This window comes from Paroedura picta, chromosome 4, assembly GCF_049243985.1.
Source record: "Paroedura picta isolate Pp20150507F chromosome 4, Ppicta_v3.0, whole genome shotgun sequence".
NCBI lineage: Eukaryota > Metazoa > Chordata > Lepidosauria > Squamata > Gekkonidae > Paroedura > Paroedura picta.
In genome coordinates, this window is record NC_135372.1 from 132,359,027 (window position 1) to 132,386,457 (window position 27,431).

Sequence of the window (27,431 nt, forward strand, 5' to 3'; positions counted from 1 at the left end):
TAAAACGGCCGGCGAGGGGCAGGTGCTTGCGTCTTGGGACGCCTTTCAAATTGTGCCGCGGAAGGCGGGAAAAGCGGTTGGCTGGAGTGGCGGTTTTCGCTGTTGCTTCGTCGCGCGGCAAGAGGGACGCGGGATGGATGGAGGGATATTCTCGCACCCTTCACTCCCATTTTGAATACACGCGCGCGCGCAGCCCCCCACCACACACACATACTCTGCCTTTGGCCACGCCATGAGTTTCCTCAGAGAAACGGATTGGTCCGTCTTTACTTTATTGCACCAGCACCGATCTGAGCTCCGTGAAGCTTCGAAAAAAGCTCTTGGGAGTAAAGACGACCCCCTTGCTTCCATTCATCGCGGTGAAATCTCTAGGTAACGACAACAAAAGCAATTCTAATCGCATTTGCTTCGGAGTAAGTCCCATTAATAAGCTTCATGGCGCTCACTACTGAGTAAGAATGCCAAGAATTGTGCTGGGAATGGGAAGATGCCCTAGACTTAAAGCATCAGGAGTGAGAGGCGTGGATGTTCTTTCTACAGCCTTTTCTATTGCTGTGCTGTGGTGTGCAAAACGGTTGACCTTGTGGTCACCTGCACTTTTATGCACTTCAGCTCCTCCATCCTGGGGTAAACACCTCACAAAAGAGGGGGGAAATAAACTCCCATCAGAATTCCATTTATATCTCATCTAAAGCTGTTAAGAGGCACAGACTCCCTTCAATCTCTCATCAATATAGGGGATATGAGAATCCCTCCTTTAAAAATATCAGGAAATCCTGGTAATCCACAGGGCTAGCCTTCTGTGCACACAAAAGCGGTAAATGCAAATATTCCCCTGTTGGAAATGATTTGTAAATTTATGAGCTTCAATTCTTTGTTCACTGCCTCCGTCACATGGAGTATCTGAATTGATCCTCCATTGTGAGCATTTTTGTAGTACCCAAGCAGGACTCAGTCATTTTCATATTCATCTGCTAGACCATGTATGGCGAACTCTGCATTTTGGATATCCCCGCTGGGCGAAAAGGCTTTGGGGATGTACTCCATGGTGTAAGCTGTTGGGTGGACCTTTCTCTAAAGGCAGAACACCAGAGGCCCCCACGAACCTTCAAATGCCCAGCAATTTCCGGGGAATATATATAAACACACAGACACACCATCCTCCCCTGAGATTCCCCTGAAGGGGACCCCAGAGAGGCTATTTACTCCTGCCTGAGCCTCATAGGTGTCAGAGCATTGGTTGATTAGGCTGCTGCCACCTCTGGATTCTGGTGTGAAATCAGCTGCCCACCTTGTCCTTGGCATGGACCCTGAGGATGTTGTTGAGAATATTATGATCTTGATCAGAGTTTTCAGGCAAGCTGGTCCAGAAAGTTTTCAATGGCCATGAGGCACCACTCATGTTCTTTCATTAGAATGTCTGATTCAGGGGTACATTGGGATTCCTTGAGTATGTTACATTCTATAAGTTTGTTCATACGGCTTATTAGCTAAGTTGCTACTTGCCAGTTCCGGGCTAATTCCCTGGAGATTTGAGTGTCAAGCATGGGGAAGCACTCACCATATCATATAGCCATAGTATCCACCTTCCACAGCAACCATTTCCTCCGGATAAACTATTACTGTAGTCTGGATATCAGCTGTAATTCTAGGAGATCTTCAGGCCCCACCTGGAATTTAGCAGTCCTATTACTAACATACAGTTGCACCTTGTTTTGCTGCATAGAAACACAATTCACTTCCGATCTCAGGCCCAGGTATGCTAACAGACTAAATGAATAGTTGTCAGTGTGCTTCAGTCCCAGGGGAGTCGTATGCCCAATTTTTAATTTAAAATGCCACATGAATAGACAACATGATTGCCAAAAAGCGACTGCAAAAGCATTAGTATTTTAAACATACAGTGTTGCTGATTCTATGGTGTCAGACTACACCTGGAATACTGTGTGCAGTTCTGGAGCCCTCACTTCAAACACCATATGGACAAAATTGAGAGTGCAGAGGAAAAGAGTGAGGATGATCTGGGTTGAGAGACTTGGGAATGTTCAGCCTGGAGAAAAGGAGGTTGAGAAGGGACATGATTGCTCTCCTTAAGTATTTGAAAGGTTGTCACATGAAGGAGGGTAGGGAGGGTTCCTGTTGGCAGCAGATGATAGGACTTAAATTATGTGTAGAACATTACTGGCTAGATGGAGGGGGGGGGGAGAGAATTCAAAGGCAGAGTCGTTCAGCAGTGGAATAGGATGCCTAAGGAGGTGGTGAGCTCCCACTCACTGGTAGTCTTTAAGCAGCAGCTGGACAGATACTTATGGATGCTTTAGGCTGATCCTGAATTGAGCAAGTGGTTGGACTAGACAGTTGGAAGGGCCCCCTCCAACTCTAGAAATTCTATGATTCAATTCTGACTGGCAGCCTGTATGGCCCCTTCCAACTCCAGAGATTCTATGATTCTATTCTGACTGGCAGCAGGTTTCCAGGGTCTCTGGCTGAGGTTCTGCCAGCTCTGCCATCTGACACACTTTATATGGTTGCCAACTCTGTGGGTGAAGTCTGAAAGGGTAGGATTTTGTATACCTATGTGGGGTATAATGCCATAGAGCTGAAAGCAGGGAAACTGACCTCTTCTGAAGGTTAGCTGTAATTTTGGGAGTTCTTCAGATTCCAAATGGAGGTTGGTTACTCGACATTTTTAAAACTTAGAGCTACCACTGACCAAATTGGAATCTTCCGGTACTGAACCATTGCCTTTTCTTTTAGACCAGTTTATTCACTCCGCAGGAATTTGGCCATCTCATAATACTAGGGTTTCCAATTTCTAAGTGGCACCTGGAGATCTCCCACTATTACAATTGATCTCCAAATGACCAAGATCAATTTCCCTGAAGAAAATGGCTGCTTTGGAGGATGGATTTAATGCTATTATATCCTACTTAGATCCCTCCATCCTTAAACCCCACCCTTCCCAGGATCCACTCCCAACGTCTCCAGATACTTCCCAACTCTACAAAATACATTTCTTACATATACAACTTGCATGCAAAATAAATATTTCTCCACAATAGTCAGCAAAGGAAGATGAATAGGAAGGCGACTGTAAGCCGCTTTGAGCCTCCTTCGGCTAGGGAAAAGTGGCATATAAGAAACAATTCTTCTTCAAACACACTCAGCTTAAATACTGTTATAGAAACCAGCATCTGCTCCATTTCTTTAACAAATGTCATCGAAATCACCTCTATTCATACGTCCAATCAATCAGAAACGAGCAAAAATAGGTATCTCAATTCATTCCAAATGTATCAGAGGCAACGGTGTTTAGAATTAAACTGGGAAAGGAGGGAACATTTCATGGCATTACATGAAATCTTATTCTTATTCTGCTCATTTGTCAAGGCTATCCTGAGCCCTCAGGATAGGTGGAATATAAATAGGTATCATCAAATACCTAAATAAATCCGCACAGCAAAAAATTATTTCAGTAATACCAAAGAAGAGGCAATTACAAGTGTTGGAGCACAAAGTTATAAGAAGCTCATGTTCTTAGCTCTGCTCTCTGCTTAACTCAGAAACAAATTATGTACAGATATATATTTTCCAAAAGTAGCATCAGTAGCACTCTGATTTTCTAAACTGTGAGTCTACAAATTTGAACTCCCAGCTACTTTATTGGGCTTTTTCATATAACAGGGTATTGAAGCATAGGTTATCAGCACAACTAATTCTGAATGCATTCTACTGAATACAAACAATATAAAAGATTGCCATTTTAATATATTTGGTTTAAGCAATTTATTTTCATAATTTAATTTAACATAATTTTGATCTCTGTATTCTCTGTATTCAAATGCCATGCTGGGGTTAATTTGGTAACTGGGTTCTCTCCCCCCCACCACCCCTTGTTGTGAAATAATGATTTAAGTGCATTTCTGTTTGTGCTGCCAAAAAAAAAAAATGCTCATGCTGTGACCTGTTGGAAATGAGCTGACAGGCTTTATCCTTGTGTGATACATCTGTAGTGTCTTGCTGTTCCCAGCTTAGATTTCTCTGTAATTAATGCCGAGTGCTTTTTAAGTTGGCATGTTTGGCCAGTAATGTATCTTTTTTCCGTCTTAAAGGTTACTTCATCTTCAAGGAGCTAAACTGAAATAAAGAGCATATGTGATATGTTCTTTTGAGCATGCCGTTCATATCCTTGCCTTTCTCCTTTAAAGTACTCTCAACTACTGTTGGCCTCAAACCCCAGAAATTAAGCTTGGATGTGAAATCTGGATCTGTTATTTGGCACTGATTACTTAGCCATACATTTCTAAAGATGAAACAGAAACTGTCTGGCTAAATTATCTGACTAATGTAGAACTGTGATAAAATTCAATACACATGGGGCAGAAACAATCATTACAACTGCAGAAACTGAAGCAATCAGAAGGAATTTATGTTCTTAACTCAGCGAACAGGACCAACAGGAAATCGGGCAAATCATCAGTCCAATGGACCCCATCTGTTGAATCTATCCTTTTCTGTTTAATTTTCAGCCTTTTCAACCTAAAGCATAGCTTTTCTTTCAGTTTTCATGTGAAGACTGAACATCAGTTGTTTAAGCTCTTTATTCCTTCTTCTAATAAATACTAGCCCTCAAATAAAAATCATTCCCAATATCCTCCTTGGTATCATATGAAAAAAATACAATCATCTTCAAAAAGGACTCTGTGATTCTTTAATTAGGTGGAACGTATTCTGTGTCTGAGATTCATTGTGATACATGCCACCAATGTGCTCCTGTTTAAGAAAGTACCATATTCTTATCCACAATAGAATGTGAGCATTCAGGGTTAGAACAGCCATGATCCAAAGAACCACACAACTAATTCTTGCCAAAAGGGGCTTTGGACTTAATATTCTTTGAACTGCAGCCAGACTCCCTTTTTCCACTGTCACATTTTCATGAGAAACCATTTTTGATACTGAAATCTCTTAAGTGGTTTGTAATATGGAATGGGTGTGTGCTGTACAAGTAAAAACATTCCCTGAGCTCAAGAAAGGAGTCTTTAAAAGTTTTCTGTGTTTCTTAGGCTAAAAATGGAATCTATACCTGAATTAATATAAATTACCGCAGCATCTGTGGACTGAGAGCACTCTTTGCAGCATAGTCTTCCAAAAGTAGAAGGCAGGAAAAGTGGAATTTAGGAGGGAAATCTATTTTGCTCATAGGAAGATCAACCTGCTTTTTTTGTTATATGAGGAGTGCTACCAGTGTTCTTAGTTCATTTCATGACACATTTTATCTCCCCGTCACACACACACATACACACACACAATGTTGCTATCCAGCCAAAACCTTCATATAATTAAAAACCACAGGCACTCATTCAAAGTGTCAGATCAAAAGGTTAATGTGCTGTGGTAGAGAGGAAGTACTTATATTATACCCTTGAACATTTTTTGAAGTTTGCAGCATTTAAAAACAAGTTAAGTCAAACTCTGGCCAAAGCTAATATTACATCATTTGATTTAAAACATTAATCATAGTTGTTTTAAACCAGTTGATCCAACTGTTTGGCTGGCTAGGGGGAAAAAACAACAACTCATGAGGAGTGGCTTATAATATACTTTATAGTGCTAAAGCTCAAACATACAAAATGGCAACTAGGGGCAATTAAAGCAAGACAAAGTCCAGTATGGCGTTTCTTGCAGTGTCAATTAATTAAGACAGTTATGCATATCAGAGTTTCATTGTAGATTTTGGCACCGATTACATGCTGGATATTCAAACTGAAATTATATCTCATAATTTATTTCAGCTCTGAGGTTCTTAGAGCAATTGAAAATGTTATTGAAGATGTTATCACAAATCTGTCCAGAAATGAAGCACCTGTTCTCTTGTTGAACAACAGATCAGATTGGGATAACATTCAGTAAGTATTTTTCAATATCCTTCATAAATCTGATCAATTTCACAAATTTATCTTGTCTCTTTATACAAACTAAGTCATTGTGCAGTTACCCCTCTTTTCACTTCATTTTCATTTTTTTGTAATGAATCTGCAAAAAACATAGATCTGTCAGACATTGCAAACTTTGACTTGTTTGTGAAGAGAGCAAACCCAGTTTATCCTTGGCCTTGTGCATTTCCTTTGCCTTTGCATCTTGAGCAAGAAGCTGATTTTGAAGCTGTTGTGGTTTGGAACAGAATCAAAGTTTTTTGTGATTCTGAAATTGGAATGCTTTTAACTCACTGCATTTTGTTTGTGTCTGAAAATTGATTCATGGGTTTCCGAATAGGAAGTCTTCAATCTGAGTCCATATGTGTGTGCGTGGGTGTGGGTGTGCGTGGGTCTGCGTGCGTGTGGGCAGGGAGGAATCACACACAATTTAGGATAATCCAAGTTCATACTTGTCACAAACTGGAGTTGGTTCATGACATCCAAATTCAAACTTGCTCTTTTTAGTGAGTGCATAGTGGTTAGTTAATGCATAATATTGACATTCATTCACACAACTGGCTTAGCACATGATATTATGACTAAAAGTCACCATGGGTTCACTAAAAAAAATCATGAGGATATGTCCTGAAGGTAAAAATACAAATCTTGAAATAGTAGCTCAGAAGCTCAGTCATATAGAAGCCACAGAGACACAAATGAATAGCCAGCCCCTCTCAGGGTCATTCAATCAGAATTAGGGAAGCCAGACCACCTGGTCTGGGTTGGAGTTCCCCACTCAGTGAACACCTCCCCTCCAATTAACCCTTCCCAGGGAAGAATCCCAGAAATTAACCTGATATACCTACATAACCCAGAAGTGATGTAGGCTTTAATTTTGGAGCAAAATTCTATGATGGAAGCTAATTCTACCACAGAGTTTTTTGCCCCAAAGCCAAAGAACATTGGGATAATTCCTGGCTTTCCTACCCCCCCCCCCATTCCCCAGTAGCTGCTCCAATGGACCTGCAACCCTAGGATATTTCTATGGAAGTTTGAGGGGACGATCTTCAGCCAATCAGAATCCATAAGACAGCAGACTAGGTAGAAACCTAATGAAAGAGTGAGGTTGGAGGTAATAAGTGGGTTGGTCTTCATGAATCAGAATGCTGAAGAGCTGCTGTAAGGCATAAAGATAAGAGTTGCTGATTTTTCATCATTACTGACAATTTCAAATTGCAGTTATAGTTACACAATTATTGATAGCTATGGCGTATAGAAATCTGAAAAGGAGAATGTCAGTATATGTAGTATCCTCATCTTTAAACCGCCCGTGGCGCCACGGGCGCCACGGACTAAATAATTCGGTAAGGGGTGTAGAGGTGGGATTAGTCCGTGATGAGGAAGGGTCCGGATTGGACCCTTCCTCACGACAGACAATCGGAGGGACCAATTGGCAGGCGGAAGCGCCTGCCGATTGGTCCCTCTGATTCCCAGCTCCAGGAACTGTGAGCCGCGCTGCGCGCGGCTCGCAGTTCCTCCCGGCCTGACGCGGCTCGCTGCGTCAGGCCGCCGACCCAGGGAGCCCCTGGCAGTCGCGCGAAGCGCGCCTGCCGGGGGTTCCCTGCCTAGCGGGCTGACGCGGCGAGAGGCGCAAAGCGCCTCTCGCCGCGTCAGCCCGCCGCCAACAAAAGAAGCTCGGCGCCGCCGACCAGCCCGCCACCGCCGACCAGCCTGCCGCCGACCAGCGCGCCGACGACTACTGTAAGGCCCTAGCGCCCGCTGCATTCCCCTGCAGCGGGCTTGATTACTAGTTATACCATAAAGTGACAAGCTGTGAATACTGTTAAGGATATACATCTTATGCATTAGAGTCTGTAGAAAACAGTCAGGAATAGGGATTTGTTTATTTTATACTTATTTAAAATAATTTAAGCCTACTTTTCATTCAATAGAGTTAGGACCCAGAAAGGGTATGACAACATAATATAGAAATTCCAATAAAATAATTAAATCAGCATAATGTTTAAAACAGCAGACTGAATGGCCCAGACTAGCCAGGCCCAGACTAGCCTGAGCTTGTTAGAGCTCAGAAGCTAAGCCATAGGAGACCACCAAGAAAGATCAAGGCTGCTATGCAGAGGAAGGCAATGGCAAACCACTTCTGTTCATCTCTTGCCTTGAAAACCCCATGAAGAGTCACCATAAGTCAGTTGCAGCTTTATAATACTGAATTGTTTTTACTAATATCAATTGCAGATAGGTTATACTGATAATCTCAGCTGAAGACTTTTGTAGACTAACTGATATTATAGTTTTGCTGTTTTATTTTAGGAACGTTGTTTATTTGCAAGTTTACATAGAAAGACAGATTTAAAGAATTGGATAAGTAAAAAAATACAGCTAGCAAAAAACATTGTCCACAACAAGGACACTACTTCACCTGCCCCAAATGCCCTACTAAATCTTTTACAGAATATCCAGGAGGATATAATTACCTGAAATGACCCTGAATTTAAGATGACCTCCCAAAAATGTTATTGTCCCAAAACATTTTTATGAGACATTAACTTGCACAGGAATGTAAAACAACCCTATTCTTGTACTAGAATAAATATTGTATTATTAAAGTTATTTGCCTTTTATTGATCAGTAAAATTTAGAGGCTTAGGGCCTAACTTTTGATTCCTGATAGGCATTCATTCATTCATTCAATTTATATACCATCCTCCCTGGAGGCTCAGGTTAAGCTGCCCATCCATCCCGCATATCTCAGGACAGCCACGCATTCTCGGAAAATGTCCCGTGTCCGAGAGCTTTTTTCAAAAGTCCCGCTTGGCCTCGGGCCAGCGTTAGGACTGGCGGCCAGCATGGAGGGAGGTGCCCCGGGCGCATCTGCAAGCAGGAACTGGCCGGGTCTGCAAGCGGGAACTCACTGTGTTCCTAAAGGCTGGCGGATGGCGGGGCAAGCGAACCAGCTTTTCAGGCCCCCGCCGATCCGGATGTTTGCGGGAGAGCGGCGGTGACGGGGCAGAGGGTGCACGCAGGGACGGCCTAAGGGCTCCTGCCCTTCTGACAAAAGGCAGCGCAGCCCCGGCGGCGGCAGGAGACGATGGACGCGGCAGCGGCGGCCAAGGAGAAGGGCATGCCAAGCCCGTCCAGCAGCGGCGGCTTCCAGGTGTACTGGTGGTGCTGGCCGCTGTCTGCCTGCTCAACTGCCACGGTAAGGGCGGGGTGGGGTTTCCTTCTGGGCACCATCCCTCCGCCAAAACGAGGCTGGGGGACGCAGCTCATCCTGCACACGCCTCGGCCAAGGGCCGTCCGCAACGGGTTTGCACTGGAGTTAGGCTGCATAGGATTGCACGCTGCTTGATTGCTGAAATCAGTGGAGGTCCTCCAGGAAATGTCTGGTGGTGCTTGCATTGGCTGGGGATCGGAGGTTGCAGCACCCGCTCTGTCCAGCCCCCCCCCCCTCTGGACACCAAAGTGTCCCGCTTTACAAATCTTATAATCTGGTCACCTTACTCAGGGCGGTTTACATAGAACGTAGAAACTATACAGGAAACAATCCATAACATATAAATAACCATAACATTAATACTACTAAGTGATAATTGTAACAGTATAAACAGTACAAACAGGTCCAGGCGTAGAACGCATTCATGCATTTCTAGGCGGGAGGGAGCACTCATTAAGTGTGAAGTGATGTCACACCATTGCTGGCAGCTTGCCCTCCACTCACCATCTTTCCCTTCCCAGGATTCTTGCTGGATTCTAGGCACTAATTTCTGACTGTAGAAGAGAGGGGAGGATAATTTCACAGGTACATCCTCTCACTGTAACCCCCTACTTGGACCCCATGATATTCCTGAAGGTCACTGGCCAACGGGGAATACAGGGGAAGTGGCATAAATAACTGCAGTGGAGAAGGGAAGTCAAAGAAGCCAGTTTACATGCAGCCCTGTTTATGCTGCATAGAATCCAAGACAAAGTCTTGAGTCCTAGTACATTGAGAAATAACATGACTCATCTTGGTGTGTTGTCCCCTCGACCCTTTTCTTATTCTTCTTGGCTTATTAATTGGCTTATTAATGGTGTTAAACTAAAGACAAGATGCTAGGTGATCCATGATTTTGTTTTCCCAGCATTTAAAACATTAGAAATATCAGCTTGATGGCATCCTGATTTAAATTGGTTTAATTATTCAACTCTCATATGATTTTCCAATCCAAATTGTAGATGGCATACTCTGCGCACAAATCTCTCCCCTACAGGCTATTAATCTTGGAAGGAAAAAAGAGGGTTGCTGCCTTTTTTTCCTTCCAGAGTTATAATGCCAATGAGGCAGGAGGTAGGAAGTTGATTTCAAGTGGCAAAACAGCGTGAAAAAAGAATTAAACCAATCTGAATTGAGGCCCAATACAACTTTTTCTGTTTAAAAAACAGCTGGGAAAGGCAGCATGTGGTCTGATTTTAGGCACTTACTGACATGAGAGTTCATCACTGCAAATAATGCTTAGCATTTATACAGTGCTTTTAAAACATTCAAAGTATAGTTAATAGTTCGAAGTATAGTTAACCTTAGTGAGTATTACAGCAGGCCATATTCACATTGGGGCACTGACAAAATAAATAGGTTAATGCCCGACCCACTATTTTGAACTCCTCTTATGCTAGTTATATTACTTATTTGCATATGAGACATATATATTATACTAATTGTGTTTATATTTCGATATGATGCTTGTGATAATAGTCAGATGTTTTATTTGATTACTTTATTGGTTACAAGCTTCCTCTGAAGGCTGAGTAGCAGAAAGATTAAATCGAAAGGACTTAAATAAGTGAGCCCTGATTACTGTCGATTGGATCTGGCCTAGTTTTTCACTCACTTTACTAAATTTCCCTCTTAGGGTTGCGAAATGCCTGCTGAGGGCAGAGGATTTCCCACCCCCATCAGCCATTGCCTGTTGGTACACTAAAGGCTGCAGAAGAAGAAAAAATAAATTGCCACCTGTGATGATATGACATCACTCTCTTGAATAATCCAAAAATGATGTCAGTACTCTCTAGGAATAGCTGGAAACTCTAGTAAAACTGGGAAAACCTGGAAGTGATGTCACACGATTGCTGGCAGCTTGCCCTCCACTCACCATCTCCATCCTTTCCCAGGATTCTTGCTGGATTCTACGCATAATCAGGCAACACTACCTTAGCCTCATATGAGCTTTGTTTCCTAGCATAGTTTTATTGATGGTTAAAGCAGATCCTACCTTCCTTTTTCTCCAATGAAAAAATTGGTTGAATCCAAATGATAGAGCACCAAGCCTAAACCTAAGGAACTATCTGAATATTTCTCTTTTTGGGACTGCGTTACAAATGGTAAACAAATGCTTCTTATTATGAGAACAATATCAGATTTAAAGATATATAACAGATTTAAAGATATATAGCAAAGAATAGAGTGACATAGGAATTGAAATAAATAAATGTATTGGCTCTTGTGCAGTTTTATGGTGTGTGGTGTCTTCTGCCACCTTAAGGATATAAAAAGAAATGCATTTTAAAAGTGAAAATGTAAATGTGATCATGTAAAACAGAAAACAATATAAGACATAATAGCATCAAGAAATGTTTTGTTGTGATTATATTAGGGTTGTCGGACTGTCCCCAAAAACCACTGGGAATCTGGGAGTAGAGAGAGAGCACATGGGGGTGCCATTGGTGATGGTGTAAGGTCCCTTCCAAGAGATACCCAGAAGTAGCATCAGTTGTGCCAGGGATCACCAAAAATGCTACCATAGATTTTCCAATGATTCCTAAACAGGACTGACATCACTTTCAGGGTTTTTTTCAGAAATTATTTCACACCATTACCAACAGAGACTTAAAAAAGAAATGTATCTTACCAACCACTAGAGTACCTATTGATAATGGTTGCTGGAGGCCAGGAAATATCCCACCTCCTGTGGGATATTTGATCATCCTAGTTACACCTATCACTAGCCCCAGAGATTTCCTAAACATATATTTAGGGTTGCCAGATACTCTGGTATGGGCAAATGTCCCCATTTTCCCTTCAACTTCTGCTCAGACTGGACGGATGCCATGACGTGCTCATGTCACCTGAAAATGACACAGGCATATCAAGATCGCTGGAGAGTGTGTGTGTGGTTTTGAGGCAAAACTCTACGGTTAGAAGCTAATTCTGTCTACAAGAAAAAGGAGAAAAATCTTAACCCAAACAAGAATCCAGGAATCAAAAAAGGTTAACAAAAAGGAAAACGTCGGCCTAATGAGGGTGCACCATAGAGTTTCTAAAATATGAAGCAGTTATAAAAATGCCAGTATAATACAATATAAATTAAAAAAAAACAAAGGCTTTATTTATTTATATACTGCCCTCCCCTGAGGCTCACTGACTAATAAGCATTTTGGCGCCACCTTTATCAATGGTCTGGCATATATATATAAGTAACAGCATGGAAGAAATGTATAATGAAAATAGACAATGGACACTATGTGGACTGCTGAAAGAAATATAATGGAGGACTCAAATTTCTCAAAAATAGGCCCAGGTCAAGGCAAGCTGGACTTATATATATGCCAGATCATTGACAACAGTGGCAGTGCTCAAATGCATTTGGTCAGTGACATTAAGGCACTAGTATATTCATAGGACTGGATTTTATTTGAGGCTTTGTATAAAGCCTTTGGGAGTTTTAAATTTACATTATTAATAAATAATGGTATTTTTATGACTGCATTGTATTTTAGAAACTCTATTTTTTCAATTCACCATAGATATTGACTATTTAAAATATTACTGCCAGGCAGGCTTCTTTGCCACTTTTGATCACGTTGTTTATTAAATGGCTGTTAATAGTTATATAATTTGAAATGCAAAAGGAATAAAGAAAATAAATTAAGGAAATTATATTTCCGTGGTGCATGCAAGTCTAGCATTATATGCCATATCCTTCAGAGTTTGTTGTTATCTTACAGGCCACATTTTGTGTTTTGCATGATAATGGGGATTCTAGCGTATAAGACAAAGAATATTATCTTTAAAATTGATTTACAAAATCACAGGTTTAAAGATTCTGTAGGTTTGCAGATGACATCTAATTGTACCACAAGGAAAATGAGAAGTGACTGTCCCAAATCAGCCCCAAAGTTCGGTATGTAAAAAAAAAAAAATTCCTTCTAGATATCGATGTAATTTACCATGTTGTAAAGAGCCTCTTGTGGCGCAGAGTGGTAAGGCAGCAGACATGCTGTCTGAAAGCTCTGCCCGTGAGGCTGGGAGTTCAATTCCAGCAGCTGGCTCAAGGTTGACTCAGCCTTCCATCCTTCTGAGGTTGGTAAAATGAGTACCCAGCTTGCTGGGGGGTAAATGGTAATGACAGGAGAAGGCAGTGGCAAACCACCCCGTATTGAGTCTGCCATGAAAACACTAGAGGGCGTCACCCCAAGGGTCAGACATGACCCAGTGCTTTACCTTTTTTATGTTCTCTGCAATACACTAATTTGTATCCTCTCTATATATAAATGTTACATGAACCAATTTAAAACTGCAGTGTGTGTCTGTGTATTTGTACACATATTCCAGAGGGGTAGTGACGGTAGTCTCTTGTAGCAAAATAAAGCAGAAGTCCAGTGGCACATTAGAGATTAATAAGGTTTATGCCAGTATGAACTGCTGTGAGTCAGAGCTCATTTCCTTAGATGTTATGGGAAGGAAACCATTCTGGAAACCTTTATAAGAAAAATGACACAGACAGGGAGAACAAGGAAGAGTTGGAGCAAAGAGAGGCTTGGTAAAAATCCTCTCATAAATCTTTTGTGATTCCCTGTGTAAGAGACTGGAACAGATCTGGTTATTACACAATGATGCTGAGAGAGATCTGGCCTCTCAGATAAGTAAGCTATATCAAACACAACTAATCAAGGAAGAAGCAGTCTGGAGCTTAAGAAAAATAACTAACGCTAGTGAAGTGTTACAGAACAATACCGTATGTAAAGCCAATTAAAGTCTCTAAAAGGTGGGTCCAGATGAACTATTAGAAAAATATAGTGAATAATTTGCTTTATATATATATAGCATCCCTACTTCCAGATATATTATATATAGCATCCCTACTTCCAGATATAGCATCCCTACTTCCAGATCATCCAGAATCATAACATTTTATTCATATTTAGAGTCCAGTGGCAACTTTAAGACCAACAAATTTTTATTTCAGATACAAGCTTTCGTGTCCACACACACTTCTGAGGATATGTGAGTGCACACTGCATTCTAAATTTGTTCTGCTGCTCTAGACCAACACGCCTACCCACTTGAATCTATTTTGTTCATATGTAGCACATGATGTTCTAGCCATAGCCCATTGAATGAGATCTTGTTATGTGAACAGGCTTCCATATGTATACCACATGCTAGATTTAGGACCTATAAGCATAAACTTCATTTTTTCTCTCTGTGTGCACGAATATTTTAAAGTAAAGTATTTTAAAAGAGTTATCTATTTGAAAATGCACTTAACAGCAAGCCAATGTTTTTAACAAGATGGATATTTATAAATTATGTTTTACATTTCAGCACTATTCCTTAAAATATTATCTGTCATCTATAAGATGGTGCAGACCAATATTTATGCAACTAAAAGGTAACAATAATATTTGGGATATTTAGATATCAAAATAAAATATATACTTTAAATTAGCGATCCCCAACCTGTGGGCCGTGGACCACATGTGGTCCTTTGACTAATTGGTGGGCCCCGAAGGACGCCTTCTCCCCCCCCCCCCGGCCCTTTACTTCATCCCCCCCGGCCCTTTACAACACACTTCGGGTGTCATTGTCTCCCATCGCTCCCAGATGGGACTATCTCGTTGCAGAGAAACAAGCTCAGGGTTCCCATTGATTTGTCATTGTCATGAGTTAAAATTTCCATGAAAATAAAATATTCCTTATGTTCATTGCTGTGGTGTGTCTGTATCTTATTTTGAAGGGATGTTTAAACATTACCATAGCGATCAGAGAGCGTTAGGGCAGTGGTTGAGAGTAGAGGAGTAAACTACCCCCCCCCCACTGGGCCTCAGTAAAAGGCGTTGAGTGGTCCCCGGTGAGTGGTCCCTGACGTTGAGTGGTCCCCGGTGATAAAAAGGTTGGGGACCACTGCTTTAAATTACATTACATTAAGCATGCTAAGCTTTACAATACACTACTGATAAATCAAGTATTCCAAACTGTTTGAACATTACTTTACATTACTAATCCAAAAGAGGAACCTGTTCCTATTTAATGGATATGCACCAATAAGTGTTGTTTTAACAGTGCAACAACCTAACTTTTATTACCTACTTTGCAAAACTTGCTTGTGGGCTTTGGAATATAGATTTAAATGATCCTTCAGTGTAGGGACTAATGTTGGGACTAATGGTCTTTATGACAAAGCTGAGCAGATTTCTGTTTTAAATGGTCCGTATAATAATCTGCATATTTTACTTAGGTGCTTTTTATCTGTTCTGTGATTATTCCATTCTCTAGGTAGGGAGGGCAGGACAGAGTTCAGACGGAGACAGGCAGATAGCACTGGAAATCTGATAAAACTCAAGACCAGTACTTTCTTTAGAGGCAACATCGGAATGGGTCCACTAAAATTTTGTTTATTTATTTACATTTTATCTTGACAGAGATATATTTTATACTGATACACAATGTTTTGGCAACCAAAGAGTTGTGGACAACATTATCAATGATATTTCTTGTATGCTCAAGATACCAAGGAGGAGTCTACATATTGTTAAGTATTACATAGCTATGATTTGAAAAAGTTTAAAATGTTTGGGAAAGGGCAACAAATAAATCTTTCCTTACTCTACACTTTCTGATTTTTCCTGCATTATTTTATCTGCTGTTTCAAGCTGGGAATAGGATCAAATGAATGAATAAAGGTGGAAGCTTAGGAGTTAGTTATTAACAATTCTTATGCAGGTTGCTGATGCCCACAATAGCCATTTTGATAGTGAAAGGGTTAGAGGTAGTGGAAAACCTGATTGGATCTGCAATATTTTTCTGAGACAACCTCCTTAATTTCTTATGATGAGTTTCCTTCCACATTGAGAATTTTTATTTTCTTGTTTCATGGTTCTGGATGATTATTGATTTTATTTTGCAAGCCATCTCGAACTCCTTGGCTATGAATTGGTATAAAAATAATATAAATAATCACATCAACATGCCCTACATCTTCTACGTGTACGACGGTTATTTACAGAGCTTGTAGTTCCAAGGCTGCCTAGTAGTTGTTTTAAGAGAAATCTGATCATAGGAAGCAAAGAATCATTATAGAATTAATGTTGAATTTATGGCTGTGTAAACATTCTCTCCCCCCTTTATAATATACTGTAAAAGTAATATAAATTTTTATGTCAGTACACCAGGAGCTTACTTAGAGATGTCTGCAGAAGGGAAGGAAGAACCATGTTTCCCATGTTGAACTCCTTGAATGATATATCCCCATGTATCCCCCATGTTGTATGTAAACCGCCCTGAGCCAAATGGAAGGGTGGTATAGAAATCAAATAAATAAATATAGGAAGAACCCTACTGGATCAGATCAGAACCATGGCCCATCTCATCCAGCATTCAATCTCACAGAGTAACCTACCAGTTGTGCTGGAGGAAAGGGAACTAGAAGAAGAGTTGGTTCTTATATGCCACTTTTCTCTACCCGAAGGAGGCTCAAAGTGGCCTACAGTTGCCTTCCCTTTCCTCTCCCCACAACAGACACCCTGTGCGGGAGGTGAGGCTGAGAGAGTCCTGATATCACTGCTCGGTCAGAACAGTTTTATCAGTGCTCTGGCGAGCCCAAGGTCACCCAGCTGGCTGCATGTGGGGGAGTGCAGAATCAAACCCAGCATGCCAAATTAGAAGCCCGCACTCCTAACCACTACACCAAACTGCCTCTCCATACTAGATAGATAGTCTAACAATTTGGAATGTATAATATTTGTGGAGTATATTAATGATTGAATTGATGCTTTCTGTGTTCCAGCTGTCGACCAGCAAAGGATGTATTGCTGGTAATTTAAGTTATGTTGAGGAAGATGGCACAAAAGTTAATTGTACCTGCAATACAATGGTATGTATTGCTGATTCAGTGAATTTGATAGAAGCATGTTGCATTCAGGGCTAAGCCTGGCACTGTTGCTCTACCTGGGGTTTTCAGTATACCAAAGAGAATAAAGTATATGCAGGATCCAGAAGCAAGGTCTATAAACCAGTACATGGTCAGAGATCCAAATGTCCAGGTGAACGGTCAGGCCTGGGAACAGGTGTAGGATACAGGGCCTGGGTCCCAGGGTTCAGGAGCAAGCACAGATCACCAGAGTCAAAAGTACAATACAGAAGTGTCAGGGTAGAGCTGTTTGTTAAGCACATCAGTGCACAGAGGGATAGTAAGCAAGGTTGCTTACATGCCAAGCCTAACTCAGTGTGTTCCTTTTATCTTCCTTCTTTGATTGATGCCGTCCCCTGAGGCCCAGGTGCTGCTCCTTCTATTTACGTTCGCCTTCTTACAGCTGCACATCTTTTACTTTCCCTATCAGCCTGTCAGTCCTAGCCCTGCAAGGACTCTGCTCCAGGAATTAATGCTGATCATTGCTGAGCAATCAGGTGGGAGCTTGGTAATCCCTCCTGCTTCTATACTCTTTTGCAGGGATTCCCAACCAGGGGTCCATGGACCCCTGGGGGGTCTCTGGGAGCTTCAGAGTGGGTCTGCAGCCTTTCCCCTCCTACCTTAATGGACTTGGCCACAAGCTAGGGAACTAACTCCCTCTGCCCAGAGAGTTTGGTGGGTAGGCCATGGGTGTATAAATCAAAGTGGAGAGGTTGATTGTATTGTGGTATCGTGGGGTCTAGAATCATAGAGTTGGAAGGGGCCATACAGGCCAACCTCCTGCGCAACGCAGGATCAGCCCAAAGCATCCTAAAGCATCCAAGAAAAGTGTGTATCCAACCTTTGCTTGAAGACTGCCAGTGAGGGGGAGCTCACCACCTCCTTAGGCAGCCTATTCTACTGCTGAACTACTCTGACTGTGAAATTTTTTTCCTGATATCTAGCCTATATCGTTGTACTTGAAGTTTAAACCCATTACTGCGTGTCCTCTCCTCTGCAGCCAACAGAAACAGCATCCTGCCCTCCTCCAAGTGACAACCTTTCAAATACTTAAAGAGGGCTATCATGTCCCCTCTCAACCTCCTTTTCTCCAGGCTGAACATTCCCAAGTCCCTCAACCTATCTTCATAGGGCTTGGTCCCTTGGCCGTCTTCTCAGCTCCTGCCATTCTTTCAAGCCAGCATGAGGCAGAGCTGTGATAGTAATAGTAAAAGGAGGGAATGAAGGGAGGGTGAAAGGTGTTGGTGGTGATGTTACTTCCAGTGACATCTTACTTCCAGGGGGCATAACAATGGGGGGGGGGCAGCTGACATCACTTCCGGGGGTCCTTGAAGCTTGAACATTTATTTCAGGGGCTCCTCCCCAGTCAAAAGGTAGAAAAAGGCTGCTCTACTGGCTCCGGAGAGGCTGGTGGGGATGTTGGCCTCAGTGGCGTCTCTTTCTTCGGACGAAAGAGCAGCCTGGCCATAACTAGAAAGTGATCTTGCTTCCCAGTGCTTCCCCCGTTGGGTCTACTGTCAGATCTGGCTACTCAGGTGGGGATTCTGTTGGTGTGGAGTCTGATTCTGCCAATTCCTCTGAGAAAGAGGTGGTGGCAGCTGACTGGCCCATGGCACAGCATGTGGATTTGAACACAAGAGTTCTGACAATCTAATGTGTGTACCACAACTTCAAAAAGCCCCTGTTCATTTGAAATCAATCAGGTTTTCTCTTTGCCTTCAGTTAAGCAGAATCAAATGATAACATTTTTTTCAATATAATGTACTGATGCTAATGCTACTTCATGGCTAGAAAAATCTTTCAGATTGTTAGGCTTCAATACTAATTTATTCAAAATACAGGGAAATGATACTTTATGGCACAAACTTCAGCAATCTGAGTGCTGTCATCTTAATTTGAATATTTTGTGGACCCCCTGAACCCTCCTCCTCCTTCCTCATTGGTGCATACCATGTGCCAGACAGCCACCTTTTGAAGCATGGGGCAAGATGTATATGCCATGTTGAGGCCTCATGGTTCATAACTTTTAGCCAGTGGCTGACTGAACAGCAGAAAGGGGCCCGAATCCTCTGGAGGGGCTCATAATAACAGTTGTCCTTCTTGCCCTGACATGTAGAGCCCAGGCTAGTCTGATCTTGTCAGATCTCAGAAGCTAAGCAGGGTGGGCCCTGGTTAATATTTGAATGGAAGACCACCAAGGAAGTCCAGGATCATGATGCAGAGGCAGGCAATGCTGAAACCACCTACAAATGTCTCTTGCCCAGAGAATACTATGGGGTCACCATAAGTCAGCTGCGACTTGACAGTTTAAAAAAAGAGCCTCTTTTAGAACTAAAACAGAACATCTGCCTAAGTACATACAGTTTTCACAGAATTACTGTAAACATAAAAGACTTCAAACTAGTTATTGTAGACATTATTTCTTCTGGAATCCTCATATTTAAGCATGTTCAATTGTTCTATCACACGCACCTGCAATGATACTGTAGTTAAACATTAAGACCACACACTTCAATTTACTGTGCCAATTTCTTCTTCTGGCCTGTTCCCCCCCCCCCATATGTTTGCCATATTGAAGTGAATTCCTGTATGACATATGAAATGTTAACAAAGATTTTCATAACTCTAAATATCAGCTGAAGAACAGTAAAGCAAATGGAAAATACAGCATAGCTAAAATTTCTGTAAACATCTGTCTTCAGGATATTTAACTTTTAGCACTACTGACCATATGAGTGTTCCACCATAAAATATGGCTGTAATATTTGGAAGAGTATCTAGTAGTACAAGATTAATAACATTTTCCTGGGAATAAGCCCCACTTGAGTAGGATTCTGAATAGGCTTATTTAGGCTGTGATCTTTAGAATGGCTAATTTAAGCAACCTTGAGTTCAGTGGGACAAACTTCTGAGCATACATTTTTAGAATCGGGCACAAACCAGGAAAATACTGTGTTGCCAACACTGTTGCTGATGTAGGTGGGCCCATCTTCTTTCTAATGACCAAATGAACATATGGCCAACCACCTCTGCCCTGGCCTGAGAGTCATTTGCACAGTAGGTATCTGTAGAGCAGCACAGTGCTGTACAGAGTGGGGGAAACCCTCCCACTTTTCCCAGGTCCAGGATCCAACTGCATGGCAGATGGCTGACTCCCTAAGCCCAACTTTCCTCCACAATCAAAGGCAAAGCAATTATATCATCATGCCCAGGCTAGGATTCACCCATGCATTAGGAGGCTTACTTCCCAGGCTTTCTTCCTGGGCCCACCCAACCTTTATGGACGGACAACGTGACTTCAGCGCAGAGCCTGCTGCCCTGCCTGAGTCCCAGGAACCATTGCAGGGTTATGGGTGGCTGTGTGTACCCAGGTCCATCCTTCTTCCTACCACAGACAAAGGCAGGGCCAACCCTGTACATAAATAAACAATGTAGAAAACTATTCTGGTTATTAAGGATTGGAAGAGAGATTTCATCCCATTCCCTATTATTACATTATTTTAAATGTATATGTTTTTCCAGTTGTAATTATTCCTTTCACTCTTGTCATTTCAGACAGCCGTACCATCTAATGTTGAAGGAATGAGAAGTATCCTTTAGACAAAATGTCTGCTTGCACCCATCAAGGGTTATAGTGTTAATTTTTCTTTAACGTATGATATATATAATGAATTGTGAGAGAAGATACATGGATTATAGTATTTATCATTTCATTATATGCTGCAATGAAGTTTGACTAATATTAGGTTTAGAGCCTTAACAGTATAGATTTGAGCACCGATGCAGAATTTATTCTAATTGTAGAAAAAGATGCAACATTTCAGAGACTCTTGGATGACAACTTCTGCAATAAATTATCCCCAAGTATAATGATTACGGTATGAAATTAAATTTTGCCCTTATTTGCATGACATTAAGATTTTTTCTAAAAGTATATTCATTTTGTTGTTGTTAGGTGCGAAGTCGTGTCCGACCCATCGCGACCCCATGGACAATGATCCTCCAGGCCTTCCTGTCCTCTGCCATTCCCCGGAGTCCATTTAAGTTTGCACCTACTGCTTCTGGGACTCCATCCAGCCACCTCATTCTCTGTCGTCCCCTTCTTCTTTTGCCCTCGATCGCTCCCAGGATTAGGCTCTTCTCCAGGGAGTCCTTCCTTCTCATGAGGTGGCCAAAGTATTTGAGTTTCATCTTCAGGATCTGGCCTTCTAAAGAGCAGTCAGGGCTGATCTCCTCTGGGACTGACCGGTTTGTTCGCCTTGTAGTCCGAGGGACTCGCAAGAGTCTTCTCCAGCACCAGAGTTCAAAAGCCTCAATTCTTTGACGCTCGACCTTCCTTATGTCCCAACTTTCGCAGCCATATATTGCAACTGGGAATACCATAGCTTTGACTAAATGCACTTTTGTTGGCAGGGTGATGTCTCTGCTTTTTAGGATGCTGTCTAGATTTGCCATAGCTTTCCTCCCCAGGAGCAAGCGTCTTTTAATTTCTTTGCTGCAGTCCCCATCTGCAGTGATCTTGGAGCCCAGAAAAATAAAATCTGTCACTATCTCCATTTCTTCCCCATCTATTTGCCAGGAAAAGTATATTCATAATCAGGCTTATTACATGCATCTTAATTGAACATTGTTTCTTTAGGGAAAAGGTGTGCCAGATATAAACACAAGGCTTCTAGTAAAAAAATTATGGGATTCATGCCATGTACCTATCTTTGCTCTCATGGATGCTGATCCACATGGTGAGTGTAGGAACCACTATAATAGAATATCAGTTTTGAGGATGTTAGAGAAAAGGGAATGGAGACAGTCTATTTAATTGTCATCCCATCATTATATCTAATTGTCAACATGGTCTCATTTGTAGATAATTAAAGCTGGAGAAAAGACAGATCTTTATACAAACCAGGAAAAAACACAGGTTTGCAGAAAAACCTAAAATCTAAAGGAACAAAAATGTGTTTGCGGGGGCTAGGGGATTAAAACTCCTACGAAATACAAGCAGTGCCTGTAGGAAGAATGCCTTATCGGTGATCATTATGTGCATAGCTAGGGAACCACAACAATATTGGCAGCCTACAGGAACACCGTAGGTTGGGGCCAAGTGGGCCGAAAGGCCTGGCGCTGTCAATTATGCACAGCACCGGCCTGCCCTAACCCCTGCTGGTGCCCGAAGTATCCCGGGGACCGCAGAAGTTCCCGTGTTCCAATAACATGGACCTTCCATGTCCCTGGGCCCGGCCATGCCCACGCTGGTGGCGGGGGCATAATCAGGGATTTTCCCTGATGTCCTTCCGCCGCCAGCGTGGGCATTCTGGCCCATGCATAATGGGTCACATAGAGAGAATAGCATCTAGAGGTGGGAACAGGTAAGACTAGAAAAACAAAATGTTGAGCACTGTTGTAATAAAAGATATATCTTTTCAGCTCTAAGGTCATGTATTTATTTATTTTCCTATTTTCTTACATTTGTAGTTGTACAGATAAACAATTAAATAAACTGTTATGGGCATATTGTTTTAAAAAATGTTTTAGAGATGGTTGTGAAACAAAACAAATAATGACTTGTTATTATTTATGTTCAGTTTTATACTAGTAAATATGGGGAAGCGGAGTTGCATAATGTATCATGCTTTAAAAGCAGACAAAGCCTCATCAATTCTGTTTCTTTTTTTCCAACTAGGTATCGAAATAATGTGTGTCTACAAGTATGGATCTGTGGTAATTTTTTTTCTCAGTTTTAAATTGAAACTATTCACTGTTTGACCTTCTACCTGAAATATGGAACCTGCTGCTACCTGATCTTTATTAATGCACTCTTTTTGGATTAGGAATGTGGGTATACCTGGGACCAAGCCTTGTATATGTTTTAATTAAAACAAGCATATATTTCCCTTCCCATTGTATGTCTGCTCAAAACCCCCGGAGCAAGCTGCTTTTCTTGCCCTGCCAGTCGAAAAGCAGTATGTGTATTGGGAGAAGGAGAAGTGGACATACAACAGCAAGAAAAAGGGTTGAATATTATTCTTTTATTTCTGATCACAGTTTTTGAGTTGCTTTTTAGTTGTTTTATTGGTTTTTTAAAAGCATCCGGGAAGAGTCCTCGTGCTTTTTCTGATTGATCACGTAGAATAAACACTTCTTTTCTCTTTCTTTTGTACATCAGTGAGAAACACAAGATTCCAAATATAATGTTTGCTGTCAAATGTGTTACTTTCCCCTCAGTTTAAATTCAGCACTGGTTATAATAAAGTAGGTGTGGGTGTTTGTGTGCTTACATTTGTTTTGTTAGATTTGTTTAACTGCAGAAGCATAAAAACATATAATGGATGGATGTAACTATAAAAAAGCAGGAAAATCAAGTGGAAGTCAGTGAACTATTATAGCAAAGTGAAACCAGTCAGAATTATATACCACAACACTGAACAAATACAATTCAGGGAAGGGCCATAGCTCAATGGCAGAGCATTTGCTCACCAAGCAGGTGAATAAGGGAATAACAGGTGATGTGAAAGACCTTTGCAGAAGACCCACCTAGAGTTCTACTCAGACTTTTAGTCTGAGTAGAAAATACTGACCTGTATGGACCCAGGGTTTGATTCAGTACAATCCAACTTAATGTCTTCAGATGTACAATTCATCCATTGTATGTTCCCATAACACAGTTTTATCTCAAATAAGCTGCTTCATAAATATAGTCAGTAATAATACTACTTGAAACCCTGATTTTCAATTAAATAACAGCAAATATAAACAGAATTAAGCACAATTTTGTTATTATATACTTTAGTCAATGGCATTTGAAGCCCATCACCTCACAGTTCCAGCTATAAGATGGCTTGGGCTCCTTCCATCAGATTTTGACAGGTTAGTTGGTTATTTTCCTGAAGAAAGTCATCATTAACCAGCAAGGAATCTGCTTTAGATCCCAGAAACTGAAAAAATTCTGCTTTTATTTTTTTAAACACACATTGGTAGATGTTAAGATCAAACTGTTAAAACTCTCAGTGCCAGAAATTAACTGAAGATCCTGTTCTGTCATAGCATACTATGTTCTGTAATTTTTAACCGCTGTTTACAACTTGTTCTCCAATCACAGGTGACACTCGAAACGATATATCTATGACTAGGCCAATGCGAATATAATTAACATAGAATTCAGCATTATGAAAATTATAGCGGCTGTTTGTTCCCCAGAAGCGAGTTTAAAATTCCTAAGAATACAATGAAAAACTGACGAGTGCATGGCAATGTCTGGTGAGATCTAAAAAGCTAGAACGAAGCAGGGATTGAAGTTTCAGAGCTCTGCAAAACTATTTTCTCCTCCCCATATCAATAAAATACATAATGTCCAGACAAATAATGTCCAGACAGATAATGGTGTGAGACGGAGGAGGTCTTAGGCTTCCCCACATGCTGTTCTGCGGATGGGAAATAGCCTTGGGATGTATAATTTGACATGTTGGAAAACTATATATTAGGGCTGCAAACCACCAGGTGGGGCTGTGATCTTTTGGGATATGCAAGATCTGCAGAGTGAATGATTTCAAAGCATTTAAAAAATGTCCTACAGATAGTATCAGAGGAGATATGTACTTAACATATTTAGATTAGGAACTTCCTGATATTTTCAAATAATCTCCTCCTATGTCCTAATTGGCTCAATTGGAAACTTTCTGCTCATTTGAGTATGCTTCCTGCCTATTTTCTCTTGAGAACATTAGTCAGTTAGATTAAGACTCACACTCTTTTCTCAAAAATTATTTTAATCAGCTGGTAGAATCACAGAATAATAGAGTTGGAAGGAACCTCATGGGTCATCTAGTCCAACCCCCTGCACTATGCAGGACACTCACATCCCAATCACTCATCTACTGTAACCTGCCACCCCTTTGCCTTCACAGAATCAGCCTCTGTTTAAAAATTTCCAAAGATCTAGAACTCACCACCTCCCGAGGAAGCCTGTTCCACTGAGAAACTGCTCTGTCAGGAACTTCTTCCAGATGGTGCTGTACAGTCTTGCATATTTATACTCTGCAGACATAAGACTACAGTGATCAGTTCCCCTGGCGAAAATGGCATCATGTTCCTACTGACTTCCCTCCCCTTCTCAAATTCTGTCCATCCTAGGCTCCACCTTGAAGTGTTTGAGTGTTTCCCAAATCAGAGTTGGGCTGTATATTATTCTGCTAACTACATATTCCCTACAATGTGTAATATGTCCCCTTAATCTCTCTGGATTTCTTTTACGAAGCAATGTCTCACTATTCTTATTTGAATATGTTGCAGTTCTCAACATTAGTATTTTAAAACAGTTTTGAAAAATAAACAATCTGCTTTTTTAGGCTGAATATTCCTAAGAGTGCACTGATTCAATTGACTAAACGAGACCAAAGTAAACTAGCCAGTCTGCAGATGAGACCTTACATTTCTTATCACCCAGCCTGGAAAAAAGAAGTATGTATAAATCATGTTTTGTTCTTTTTCTTTTATCTTGAATACTCCAATGAGCCTCTTGTGGCGCAGAGTGGTAAGGCAGCCATCTGAAAGCTTTGCCCATGAGGTTGGGAGTTCAATCCCAGCAGCCAGCTCAAGGTTGACTCAGCCTTCCATCCTTCTGAGGTCGGTAAAATGAGTACCCAGCTTGCTGGGGGGTAAATGGTAATGACTGGGGAAGGCACTGGGAAACCACCCCGTATTGAGTCTGCCATGAAAACGCTGGAGGGCGTCACCCCAAGGGTCAGACATGACCTGGTGCTTTACCTTTACCTGAATACTCCAAGATATTATCTTATGCTCATAGAAAGCTCTGCAGATATACAGAGAGGTTTTGTGTGTGTGTGTGGGGGGGGTGCCTTATAGTGTCTCTGGGCAGACCAGTATGCCTTCACACCCTTGGCAACCCATTCTGCCTCTTATAGCCTCTTATAGCCTAGTGCTGTTTGATGTCCTGTCCTTCTGTGCAAATGATTGCATCCCTGAGGAGCTTGACTTCACATAGAGTATGGTTGACTAATTTCTGCCATGCAAAGTGTCCTGAATAGCCATATCTTGGTCTGACCTCTGCTGATTTTAGTGAACCAGAAATAGATGGAAGCTGGAGATCTCCTGGAATTACAACTGATCTCCAGAGGGCCTGCCATGGAGAAAGAAGTAGCCAGCTTAGTAAATTTCTAAAAGCTCCCAAGAGTGCTCACCCCTCCCCTCATGGGGACTTTCCTGCCCGAAGTCAGGTGAAGCGGGAGGGGTTAGCATTCTTTCCTCAGTCCTTTCTATGCCGCCTTCAGGGAAGGATGCCTAAAAAAAAAAAAGTGAGAGAGAAAAGGATAGGAGAGAAATAGGAATTAAGCCAGTTTGGTGTAGTGGTTAGGACTTCTAATCTGGCATGCCAGGTTCGATTCTGCGCTCCTCCACATGCAACCAGCTGGGTGACCTTGGGCTCGCCACAGCACTGATAAAACTGTTCTGACCGGGCAGTGATATCAGCTCTCTCTCAGCCTCACCCACCCCACAGGGTGTCTGTTGTGGGGAGAGGAATGGGAAGGCGACTGTAAGCTGCTTTGAGCCTCCTTTGGGTAGAGAAAAGCGGCATATAAGAACCAACTCTTCTAATAATAATAATAATCCTAATAAGAACAAGGTGAAGTCCTTAATGCTCTTACTCTTTTCATGGCTTTGTTCAAAAATGTGCCCAGTGAATTTTAACTTTCAATGCTTTTATTTTCAGTTAGATATTATGGCGGTATCTAAAATGAAGGCTGAAATCCAAGCGTTGACTTCTTTTTCATCAGATTACCTATCCAAAGTATATTTGCCAAACAAATTGCAGTTTGGGGGGTGGATATGAATATTTAAACAACCTTTCAAAAGGCAGGTTTTGCTCAGAGCTGTTAAAACAGGCTTCATAAAAATGACTGTCATTCTGGATGAAACACTATGAAGATATTCAGTTAAAAATTGTGAAAATGTTTTTGAAAATTTCTTCTTGTACATCTTTAATTTTTTTACCCATGTCCTCACCTGTGTTTCCTGTACTTCAGAGGTGTTTTAAGTTTAACAGGTATTGATCACATGGTGTAAAACAAATAAATACCTTACATTTTTGAAGTCAAACTTTGATTAGGTCTCATGACGTAAACATGAAATAAAATGGGGTTACTTGTCCAAACTCTGGATATCCAATCTTTATTTTTAGCAAATTAAGCTCCGTTTCAATGTGAAATAAGAATAACAATACCATACATTTGATCCCTTAACAATTAGATGCAAAGGAATTTTCAGCTGCCCTGTTAAAAAAACAATTCGACTGATTTCATCTGTAGAATTATTA

At 41.4% G+C, this 27,431-nt stretch overlaps 1 protein-coding gene across 2 annotated transcripts; it reads left to right on the top strand.

Moving 5' to 3' along the window:
• Window positions 1–27,269, top strand: SPO11 (SPO11 initiator of meiotic double strand breaks). Of its 2 annotated transcripts, XM_077335683.1 has the most exons (13): window positions 1–372; window positions 5,796–5,909; window positions 13,008–13,096; window positions 14,521–14,587; window positions 15,618–15,726; window positions 16,982–17,068; window positions 20,660–20,693; window positions 20,873–20,982; window positions 21,744–21,843; window positions 22,785–22,822; window positions 23,892–23,968; window positions 25,447–25,558; window positions 26,829–27,269. In XM_077335683.1, the coding sequence occupies exons 1-13, from the start codon at window positions 233–235 to the stop codon at window positions 26,946–26,948; spliced, it is 1,197 nt and encodes a 398-aa protein (XP_077191798.1). In that variant the 5' UTR covers window positions 1–232; the 3' UTR covers window positions 26,949–27,269. The 2 variants fall into 2 exon arrangements, with proteins under 2 accessions (XP_077191798.1, XP_077191799.1); XM_077335684.1 differs by lacking the exons at window positions 13,008–13,096; window positions 14,521–14,587.
• Window positions 27,270–27,431: the final 162 nt, after the last annotated feature.